General features: G+C 35.5%; 1 protein-coding gene across 1 annotated transcript in view; it reads left to right on the forward strand.

Moving 5' to 3' along the window:
* LOC110838858 (putative 2-oxoadipate dehydrogenase complex component E1 homolog) overlaps positions 1–12,363 on the forward strand; it is a 31,504-nt gene that overhangs the window by 3,940 nt on the left and 15,201 nt on the right. The window contains exons 3-12 of the mRNA XM_022082484.2: positions 945–1,113; positions 1,838–2,057; positions 3,276–3,437; positions 3,531–3,604; positions 4,546–4,659; positions 5,591–5,812; positions 6,713–6,870; positions 7,990–8,125; positions 9,181–9,312; positions 11,114–11,234. Coding sequence (XP_021938176.2) covers positions 945–1,113; positions 1,838–2,057; positions 3,276–3,437; positions 3,531–3,604; positions 4,546–4,659; positions 5,591–5,812; positions 6,713–6,870; positions 7,990–8,125; positions 9,181–9,312; positions 11,114–11,234 — 1,508 coding nt within the window. The remainder of the gene's footprint in view (positions 1–944; positions 1,114–1,837; positions 2,058–3,275; positions 3,438–3,530; positions 3,605–4,545; positions 4,660–5,590; positions 5,813–6,712; positions 6,871–7,989; positions 8,126–9,180; positions 9,313–11,113; positions 11,235–12,363) is intronic.

The raw sequence follows: 12,363 nt of genomic DNA on the forward strand, positions 1-12,363 counted from the left end.
TTTATAAATACACAGTATGAATGTCCTAATGACCTTTGACAAATGATCAGTCAGTATCCACTAATTGAAAACCTGTTTTCTGTTTCCAGCTATCTACTTTTTATTGCATAATTCTTCACAGAAATTCTTTGCAGAAAACACTTTTATGCATGAAGAACTTTGTGGAATGTGAAATGACTAAAGTTGAAGGGGTGACTACAATATTTACAATGAAGACATTAGTCTTCTGGGTTGGAATGCCATGTGGATGTTTAGGTCGATTCCTGCAGTCCACATGGCCCGAGAACTTCAAAAGCCAATATTTACACTGTTCCCACACATGTCAATTGCTTTTATTCACATTACTGTCACTTTAATTAATATTTACAATACTTAAAGAATATCTCTTGTTCTCATGCTGATTTCCATTGCTTTTTCTTTAATCAAACTTCCTTATTAGCCCCATTACAACCAGAAAATACAAACAATTTTCAAAGCGTGTTTGCCTGCCATACTTTACCTCCATAGAACTTATGGCAGCAATGATAATGCTGACTCTAGAAAGTGTAAATTTCTCTTCAAAGTAAGAATGAGTTCACAAATGTAGCTAAAGAACATAACCAATTATTGCTTATAATGGAGATGTATTGTGTTTTCTTTGAAATAACTGATATTTTAATACTGAGCTAAGTTCATCTTATAAATTCCCACTAGCAATTTAGTCAGTTTCTTAATTAAAACAATCAACTGAAAGTGTGTGAAAATAGTTGGGAAAACTGTTCTTATGTCATTCTAGATTCATGAATAACAAGTTGTGTACACTTCATATACTAACATATGCTCTGTACTAGTTCACCCAGTTAATACTGTGTAAAGATTATATAGTACTTAGTAAGTAGAGAATTTCTCTAGCAGGCATGTTTTATAAGATGTGATATTTACATTAGCAGAATGACATGTTGCAGTGTTGTGCCCGAGATTGAACCTGGTTATTATGGACTGAATGAAAATGACACATTTGCATTCAGTGGGATTCTGTCTGCACCAGTCGCTGAGGGTACAGTGGCCAATGCGATCAGTTTCCTACAGAAGACTTATAGTAACACTATGAGTGCAGAATTCAGTTACCTTGAGGTATTTGTTTTATACTATGAATCAACTGCATTGACATTCACAAAATTAAAACACGTTAATCAAGACAGACACTGGCCTTGAAAATTGTGCACTTCCAATGAGGAGAAATAAACATTTCCCACCACCACTTCAGACAATAAAGATACTGTCATAATTAAAGGGTGTGACTACTATTTATGTATCTCTACTGTATTTCTCCCATTCCCTACTTTGTACAGTTCATCATCATACTTCTCCCCTGTATCAGGTCACATAAGTTGTTATAGTTTCATGCCACCTCTTCAGTTGCTCCTCAATTCTTCCTCCTATGCATGTACAGTTGGGACTTCACACGAATCCCTTTTCATGGTCTCAACATTTAAATCTGTGAAGAAATTACAAGCACATCTATATACCAAGTGACTATTACTGTGCAGACAATATATTTTTGATGCAGTTACTAGAGCTGCTTGGAGGAAAAATTTCTCCCATTATTTGTTTTGTTTTTCTTTCTGTGCAAATCTGTCTGTACAGCATCAAATTTACATTCTTACAAATGTTCCCAGAAACATTGGCAGTTTGGGGTCTATAGCAGTCAACCTCCATTCTGAAGGTCTTGATACAATTTCTCCTTCATGACATCTGCCTCAGTTTAATGTTATGATCAGATCTGTGTAAAGTATCATTATTGTTGCAGTACACACTAAAGAACAAATGTACATGAACAGAATCTGAAAATTTTCAGAATTCAGAGGAAGCAGAATGGTTTGCAGAGCAAATGGAACAATTAGTACACAAAGAGCTTGATCACAGCAAAAGAAAAAATCTGGCTAAAGAAATGCTTAAATCACAGGCATTTGACAAATTCCTAGCTACTAAGTTTGTAACAGTGAAGAGGTATGGAGGAGAAGGTGCAGAGAGCATGATGGGCTTCTTCATGGAATTTTTCAATACATCAGCAAATGGTATGTGCTAATAAGACATTTAAGCTGTTAAAAATAGAAAATAAAGAATTATGGCCGTCATACATGCTGCCCAGAATGATTGAATACTTCCAAACATATTAGGTACAATAACCCTAAGGATCATTACCATTAATATAAGCCTTCCAACTTTATCTATCAAGACATCATTAAATATTAAAATCTAATTCACCAACATTAATTTTAATACTGTCTTCATACGTCTTTGTTGGTCTTTCAAGAGACCAATTTCCAAAAAGTTTCCTGATCCAAAACTTCATAGTCATATCATGTTTTCAATCTGAATTACATGTTCAGTCCTTCAGTCCATCATAATTTCCTTGATCCAACTACTCTTTGGCAATCAAAGCTGGTGCACACAAGACAAACTTCCGTACTATTAATATCCATCATTCCACACTTAAAACATCTCATCTGGTTCCATATATCTTCCTCAGCATTTTGTTTTCAACTCATTATCATCAGGCAGAGTAAGTGAGAGCACGTTTCACAATCATGCAAGCAAAGAGTAATATCAACTTTAAAAAATACTGAGAATGGTGTTACAATTGGGATCACTAAATTCTTGAACTATGTCCACTGACTGCATTTTTAAAAAAGAACACTATGTTTTGGAAGCTGGGAATGCTTCCGTCCTCAGGTTAAAAAGGGAGAAGAGCCACCTACTCAGTTGGGTCTGATAGAAAGAGCTAACCTCAATCACTGGTCCAGCAGTTTTAAAAACATAAGAATTTAGTGATCCCAGAAGGGTGATATGTAGTGACTTTGAATAATGATGAAAATATGCTGATATTTGAATTGAATAACTGATTGATTGGTGAGCATATGATTTAGTGCATCGTATCTGACTTATCTCTGGGATATAGCCAATTCAGGCTTTCGCAGATCTTTCATGATTTTCCATAACATTCTGGGATAAATAATTATGTAGCACATTCAAAAACACTGTGACTGTGCTCTCTCCAGTAATCTCATTTCCACTCTCACATGTCAACTAACCTTGTAGTTAATACAACACTGCTAAAAAATGTATGAATCAACACCAGATATGAGAACAGGAAAATTTTTCCACAAGTTAAAAATCTTGTTCATGTTAGTAGTACAAACAAAATTTATAGATTACATGAGAATCAATTAATTTTACTGGTCTTCTAGCATAACTTGTTCTCTTTAATTTATACCTCTTTCAAATTTCAAAAGCTGGTGTGGAACAGGTGATAATGTGTATGCCACATCGCGGGCGCCTCAACGTGCTTACTGGAATGCTTCAGTTTCCTCCAGCAAAACTCTTTAGAAAGTTTAAAGGAATATCAGAATTTCCAGAACATATTAAAGCTACTGGGGATGTTTCAAGTCATTTCAGTAAGTATACCTTTTAAATAGTAATGAGGTTACTGATAATTATCTTGGAGCTACTGTTTTAAGTAATCTTTAATTCTCATGTCAATTTTTCAGCATCTTCAATTGATCTCACCATTAATGGGAAAACACTTCATGTAACAATGCTACCAGGACCTTCTCACCTAGAGGTACGTCATCATAGTAAGCTGTGAAAATTATGTAAAGTTTAATTGCAACAGTCTGCAGTGTATAGGTAGGTCTTGTTTTCTTCCACACAAAAAAGAATCGAAATATATCCAAGTGCAGCAACTTACTTTTACCATTTCCATTCAGATTTAACATAAGATCCAATCCTTGGAGTGAGCCATGAATGTAAAGTAAAGCCATCCCGCTTACACGCCATGTAGCTTCCTTGGTGGGAGAGGAGATCTAGCTCCTATTCATTCTTGACCTCAGCACTAGACAGGGGTGAGTGGTCAGCACCATGCCTCAGGTGCGCTTTACTCCTGAGAAAGGACGCTGGGTGGGCCCCAGAGCCAGTCTGGACACAGAGGCTAGAGGAAAAATCCTCTGCCCCCGTCGGGGATCGAACCCCGGTCGTCCAGCCCATAGCTAGTCACTGTACTGACTGAGCTATCCTGGCTCACCTGAGCCATGAATGGCTGTATTTAAATTCATAGCTGCAGATACATAAAAAATAAATCTGCTTTACAAGTGGGAACACAGCTGTATTGATTTAAAACAGCAGAAGTCTTATAACTTCTGTTATCATAACATACTATTTACTATAGTGAAGGGTTATTAACTAGATTGGGTCCAGTAACAGGCTCCTGTGAACAGAGATGAACCTTCAACTACCATAAAACGTGAGGAATACATTGACTAGGTGAGTGATTATAAACTTCTCAAGAGTATCCTAGTTTAGTGTTATCTGAACACCATATTCCCAAGTGGGAGAACTTCTAGGCTACCTCAGAATAATTATTCAACATACACATAGCTCCTGCATCCACAGCTTGCTTATGATGGAATCTATTAGTGAGATTTCATGTTATCAATATTGGTCATTTAAGCTGTAATAGCAGAGAGTGTAATTATTGACTAAGAAATCTGATGTTATCATTTGCAGGCAGCAAATCCAGTGTCCATGGGAAAAACAAGGGCTCGACACCAGTCACTAAAGGAAGGAGGGTATTCTCAAACACATTCTGCTGCATGGAGTAACAAAGTACTCAACTTGCAGGTGAGTGTACACATATGTTTAATAAGCCTCAATACATCAAATTTTCTCAACTCTTTCAGCCCAAGTTAAATTTACTATCTTGTGTGTGCCCCTGCTCCAGGTTTTGTCTGCATAATTATCATAAAAATGTTTCCTCTTGAAAAAGAGATACAAGTATTTCTTTTGATCAAAATCACAAAAAACTATGAAGAAACAATATAACAAACTTTACAATTCAGGTTAAGGACAGAATGTTTCATGCCCAGCACGTGTTCTGATTACTGTGTCTAGTATATATATGGAAGATCAATGGTTAAAACTGACATATTTCTGTCTTCCTCAATTTCTTTAGGCAGTGTCTTAACTGCTACCTGAGCAGATTCTTTGAAGCTATGGCAACTTTCAAATCATAGTTTGTAATATCACTACTGTCTGCATTAAGCAAGACATAAAAGTGTAGAACTTTAAACTATGTAACCAACAAGAAGTATCATATTGAACTGCATACTTCCTTTTACCTTAGTCGATGCTAATTTTTATGCAGCAAGCATAAGCAATTTGTCTAAACTTGTATGAAATGAAAGAGGCATGCATTTTCATACCATGGAATAAGTAAGTGAATAATTTTCATCACCTAAAGGTGAATGCAGATAATTATACTCCGAGGTTCTTCATAATTTATACTCTTCACTTAATATTGTTATGGTGATCAAAATAAGAAAACTTAGATTGATGAGGCATGCAGTGTATTTTAGATAAAATAAATAAGAAATGCATAAAACAATTTGGTTGGAAAATCCTTACTGGGGAAACCAACAGAATGTAATGATATGAATCAGTTCAGGACATGGCTTTACTAATGACAATGATGAGTCTTGTGGTATATAAGAATGGTGGGTGTCTTGTATAACTACCTAATACTCAAGATAGACTATGATTTTTGCATCATCAGGTGCATGGTGATGCAGCTTTTGCAGGCCAGGGAGTGAATCAGGAAATGCTGGAATTGAGTATGGTTCCTCACTTTGAGGTTGGAGGTTCAGTCCACCTGGTTGTTAACAATCAATTGGGCTTCACCACACCAGCTAACAGGGGACGGTCATCCAGATATTGCACTGACCTTGCTAAGATCATTTCAGCTCCAGTTCTACATGTCAATGGAGATTTCCCAGAGGTAGGTACAACTTTTAATAAACTCAACATATTAAGTTATATATGCATGTTATCGTATAATGTGTTACTTTCTAGCACCACCAGATATCACACTAAGCAGTTGCCACGCTGCGATCTGTTGAGACTCATCCCCTCGCTTGGAGGATTTGCTACTACCACCAAGATCTGCACCGGCGGCGGCTAGGCACTATTTGGGAGGTCACAGGTTCTAATCCTGGCCCAGAGATCACGGTTTTCATGGATTTAAGTCAAAACATGACTGCGTCCTCATATATCCTTTCCAATTCATTACCTAACAATTATTCTATCATGCAATGATATATAATCTGAGGTACTGACAGCATCATTATTTAAATCACAGCTACAGTAGACTTTAAAGTCTGAAGAAGTGTAAAGTCCCATTCACACCTAAATAACATTTCCAAAAACAATCAACATTGGTCAACATCATGGAACAGAAAGATTTTGTAACCGTTTCCAGCAGCGTTACGTAGGGTCGGATGGGGCTCAATAACTGCTTATGGCATCAGTGCTAACAAATAAACTGTTTAATACAGACACAATGTCCCGGCAACTATGGTGTTTGTGATGTGGAAGAAAACAAACACTACCATTATAAAGATAATTACATCAATTTAGACCTGTACTCTGCAGAGGAATGGAATGAAAATTTTGTCTATAGTGTGGACAGAATATTTAATGTGATTTAAATTTTAGTCTCACAATGGAAAAGAGAATAGCATGGAAACAAATTACCTTTTACTCTTGATATAAATTGATTTTTAAATAATATAATAAGTCAGTCTGAAGGATATGTCAAAGTGTGTTCTTTCTACTTCCTGAAATATATTTATTGCACACTGTGCACTGTCATTCTTTAAAAAATATATGTCTTTTCCAGATGGTGGTGAAAGCAACTCATATTGCCTGCAAATACCAACGAAAATTCCGCAAAGATGTATTTGTTGATCTCAACTGTTATCGTCAGTGGGGCCATAATGAACTTGATGATCCTACTTTTACAAATCCAGTCATTTACAAAATCATCAAAGCTCGAAGGTAACTCTGGAAATATGTCAAAAAATATTTAAGAAAGAATGGATTGTAAGATGTTACTTCATCATCATCATCATGAACATAATCAAGGATCAGGTCTCAAGAACTGTTCCTTTAAAGCTCAAAGTGTTCTTGGTCTCTCCATCTGCATCTAGGTCTTACCCTATCTTGCCATCTCCAAGGGTGATGGTGGAGGGCTAATTTGGATTGGGCAACTCCTATCCATTCATTTCAGGTGATCTAATCAGTTCTTCTGATACAATTTTATGTCTTCTAATATGCTGTTCCCTTTAAACTGTTACAGATGTCATAATTTCCTTCATGGTCCAGTATTGTTGCCTAATAATGGTCTTAAGAATCTCATTTGTGCTGTTTCTAGTTTTTGGGCATCTCTCTCATTTATGGTCTGGGTTTTGCTGCGTGTTACAAAGCCGCTGTAGAAGTGAAATTATGTAATCATAACTTTGTGTCTGTTGCCATATATTTTGTTTAACTGTTCCATTCATTTTGTTGTATCTTTGTAACTTGATATTTACGTCTTCTTCCTCATTTGATATTACATTTTCTGCTAGTTAAAAGTAGGAACTCGTTCTATAATTTTGCCTACAATTTCTACATGAACCCTTTATATGTTTTTACCCCACAGTGCAATTTTTATTTTGGAATCAAATATTTTCATATCATATTTCTTAACAGTTTTATTTAATTCACTGGCTGCTTCTTTCAGTTCATCTTCGGATCTTGATTTCATAACGTAACCATCAACGTACAATATCATTTGAATTGTTTTCCCAGCAGTCAATTGGATGCTGTTTTGAGAGGATAGCTTCCATTCTTCTAAGGTTTTATTAATGTATGCGTTAAACAAGTCTGGTGATAGTCAGGATTCTTGTCTTACTCCTTTATGGATATAGTTTTGGATACAATTTCAGACATTATGCACCCTCTGTTTTTCTCATAACACAACGTTTCGTAGACTGCATCTATCTCCGTCATCAGGTAAAATACTACACTGTGGAGTCCCTTAGAAGGAGCTAGTCTCAATTACTGGACACCTACAGGCAGCTTAGGAGTTTCTGTGATTTGGTTTCATACAGATGATCTGATTTCCCTGCATCATAGAACTGTTCCAGATATGTATGCTGATGTCTTAGTCAGTGAGGGTGTGATAACTAAAGAAGAGATGGAGAGTATTGTGGCTGAACATTCAGGATGGCTTAACGATATCTTAAAATCCATAGACACATATATTCCTCAGGTAAGAAACAAATAATTGATTTAATGGAATTAATTAATCAGAGGAATAAGCTAAGGTAAATGCTTACAGCTAATTTGTTTGTGAATCTGTATTTCACATCCGGTAAGTGAGATAAAAAGCTTCAAACATGGGCAATTTATGGCATATTGAAGTACAGCCCAAACAGCATTATTGTTTTGTCTTTGTTACTACACACTGCTTTTAAGCAGATGGTCATGAAATTTCTTTAACATTTATTATTGTACTGTTCTTCCATTAAAGTAATTGTTAATCAGCACTTAACCACACAGGTAAGGACTGTGGGTCACTGTGTACTGACAGCATGTCCACGTGACTGATTCAAAATCCAAAATTGTGATAAAGATTTATTAAATTTTAAACATTCATTCCTTATATAGAATTCTTCATCACAATGTCAAAACGATTCTTCTAACAATGACTTTTCTTTCACTTGGATAAGCATAATATACAACAGAATATCAGCTGAACATACATTCAATAAGCCCATGTTGCAGGGCAACAGTTAATTTCATGGTCAGAGAATAACTATTAATACATTTATATTTCATTCAGTCTTGTGATTTCTAAAGTCTGCACTCTCTGACTAAACTCAGTTCCTAAATATTTATTTCCCCATTCAGTGACTGAATCTCCTGATATATTTTTAAACATCTACATACAGAATGTATTGGAAATACGTGTTATAACTTACGGGGTGATACTACGGTCAAAAACAACAAGAACAACAAAATTCCACATAAACATGTGTCTAACATAGCACATGGAAATAATTATCCCTATTTCATGTAAGGGATACAAATAATGTCCTGTTATAACTAATGCTATTGCATTTTAATTTAGAGCAGGCCTTTGTCTACTTGTGGTAAGTACAATGACCTCTAGGTCTGTATGGAAACAAAATAAGACCCATGTTTATATTGAGCTATTTTATGTTTCTGAACATAGAATTCACCCTACACATATTTCTTACATTCTGTATCCAAGTAAATGCAGTCAGAGAAACTGTTTGACTGACTTGTAGCCTATTATTTCAGGAAACGTTTCTGAGGAAACACTGGGCAGGAATCCAGCAGGCTGATGCTGCCATCACAGTCTGGGACTCTGGGGTTGATGTGGATCTACTCAGATACACTGGAGAGAAATCCGTTGCTTATCCACAAGATTTTGTAAGTTTATTACTAAAATATTCATATTTGATGTCAAATACAACAAAATACATGGTGTAGAATATAGGGCATGAACTTAGTTACTTTGCATATGCCAAAATAAGAACTATATCAGTTGTCATATAATTATTTTGGTGCGTTTCAGACCATTGACTCATCATAAAAGCTGTTTCTTAGAAGTTACCATTTACTTTTCAAACATCATATAAAACATTTCAAAATTTTGAGTTTGAGCAACCGTAACAAAAACTACCTTTCAGGAGCATGGATATTGAAATTCACTTCTCTGTTAAAGTCTAAAGATTGATATTTTGTGTTCACCATACTACTTTGTAGAACATCCCATAAGTAATTTCTGTGTTACTGCCCTTCTATAATCCAAGCCCAGGTTACTGTTTAAACTATTATAATACAAAATTTATAGCACTATAATGTCTGAATTAAGGAATATTTACAAATTCAAATAATACATTTGTTGTTGTAAAAGTAAGGTAAGGAGAGCAAGTGAGAAAGAAAGATGTCTGATATGTATGGAGCAGGAAGATGTTATATATTACTGTAATGTAAGGACACTAAGAAGTAGAAGGTGAAGTATTTATGTAACAAATGGCTTAATATAAATGAGAAGTTAGATATTAAGAGAATAATAAAGTTGTATTAAGGTGGCTGATTTAAAAAATATTGGTAGTTAGATTTAAATGGGAGAATAAAGTCAGCAAGATTTAATTACAAGTAGACAGTAAGAGAGAAGAGAATTATAGGTGTGCAAATATGAATTACATAGTATGAGTGTAGCTGTAATGGAAGAAGGTGCTGAAAAGCTATGGGCCAGAAGAACCCAGTGTCAAAGGGACACAGCCCTATATGTAAATGACCATAAATGTTACTACCATAATTATCAGATGAAAACTCTCTATTACCTATTTGCAATATTGTGATAGTAATAATCTGTAACTGTAGCTGAAGCTACTGTTTTATCTATAGCAGTCAATCAAATATTTACAGCATATTAAATAAGTAAAAGAGAATTTACCTATTAATTGACTACTTCCCTCAGTATCAAACAGATTGACAAGGAGCAATTAAATATATATTAACTTACAATCTTATAATAATAATTAAATATTAAATTTGCTCTAAGAAATGGAAGAGAAAATATAGGAATATGTTTTATAGATTACATGTTATTTGGTAATTATTATTGCTAAGGAAAATTTTTAGAAGTACTGTTGCTTATTTACCAGTATTAGAGTACAATTATTTATTATTAGTGTTCTGTCTGACGACAGGTCCATATATTATGAACAGGATCCTTCCATCCTCTTCAGGTTGTCAGGGACCTGCTCATACATATATACATTCTTGGCAGATGATCAGAATTGGTTTGCCATTGCCTTCTTCTGTGTGTGTGAGTGGAGTAATTGTTGGGATGCCACGGAGAAACCGGGGAAGCCCCCGGAGGAAAACTCCGTGATGCCTAGACCACGGCCTTGCTCAACACAAGTTATAAATCTGAGCACCACCGGGAATTGAACCCGGGACCCCAGGATTACAAGGCTAGTGTTCTGACCGCTAGACCACCGTGACAATATTTTTATATAATTGCTTGGCATGGAGAGGGTTCAGTTTCTGAAAGAGAGTCCTCCACTTTCATTCAGATAAGGCAAGTAAAGAAAGACTGGATAAGATTTAATTAATAATCAACAACTTCATAAAATCTTGTAATAAACAACCAAATTTATAGGTCTCACAGCAAAACATGGTATGGTATTCATACTCTCTCGGCAAATTATCTTTTCAGAATATTCATCCTCATTTGCTGAAAACTCACATAAGTGGGCGTCTGAAAAAAATGTCTACTGGAACTGAAATTGACTGGGCAACAGCTGAGGCATTGGCTATTGGATCACTTCTGTACCAAGGTACTGCCACTTGTTTCATATCCCTGCTTATCTGGAGATAAAACAGCCAGGCTGCTGGTTTGTGGTTAAGAATGCACAGATCTTTAATATTAGGTTCACTATACATCCTATATATGTATTGTTACTAGATAGTGTATACAGTTTAAGTATAAAAAAATATATGAAATTGATAAATAGATTTGATCTGAGAGTCATGTTTGATTAACACTTGTCCCTGACTATACTTTTGAAGCTAAAGCAAATTTAAACAGTATTTCAGAAATTAAGTTTGTATCACAAATAAAATAAACACAATACATTTCCATTACAAATATCAATTTTTGTGACACCAAAGAAAGTAATCACTATTTAATCTGAGATTTATAGAAAACAAATAAATGCACAGTGTGGACATTATGCAGATTTCTTGACTGTTAAAGCAGATGGTACATATAGTTACTACTGGGCTGTAAATAGTTCAGGAACATAAGTAAAGCTGACCCACTCTGCGCCATGTAAGCACTTGGTGGGGGGAAGGGGGTATAGCTCCTACTCTTTCTTAACCTCGGCACTAGGTGGAGCGCGTTAGCATCATACACCGGCTGCGCTTTACTCCCGGGAAAGGACACCAGTACCTACTGGATAGGAGGATGGAATGTCCCTGATAAAAATCTAAGATATTTTCTATGGAAGATTTTCATGTTGTTCTCAGCTGTTAGAAACAAATTATAGCATAGGATCTCATGACTGTTTCCTTTCACATTTCAAGCTCATTGTTCCCAGTGATTTATTAAGACTATATAGATCCTGAATCCTTTAAAGCACCATTAACTAAACTAAAAAAAATATATTACACTGAAAGTGGTGATAGAAATGGATTTTCAGTACCAGCAACTAAGATTTTGATGTCTGTATGCCAATGAATTAAGTATGATGGATCTTAACAGTTCCACTAGTAGAAAAGATGCCCATAGTACAGGGCATATTCTCAATAGCTGATCAAGTAAGTTAAGTATCCAAGTGGCCTCTTTCAATGGGGCTTTCAAATCAAAATTGTGTATGTTTCTGCTAAAGATCAAAATTGGTGTCAATATTAAACAGCTAAGAGAGGAGCTATACCTCCACTCACCCCAAACGCCTACATGGCGTA

Source organism: Zootermopsis nevadensis, unplaced genomic scaffold (genome assembly GCF_977971745.1).
Source record: "Zootermopsis nevadensis isolate Lab colony 2312 unplaced genomic scaffold, Znev_1.0 Znev_ptg000013l, whole genome shotgun sequence".
Taxonomy (NCBI): Eukaryota; Metazoa; Arthropoda; class Insecta; order Blattodea; family Termopsidae; genus Zootermopsis; species Zootermopsis nevadensis.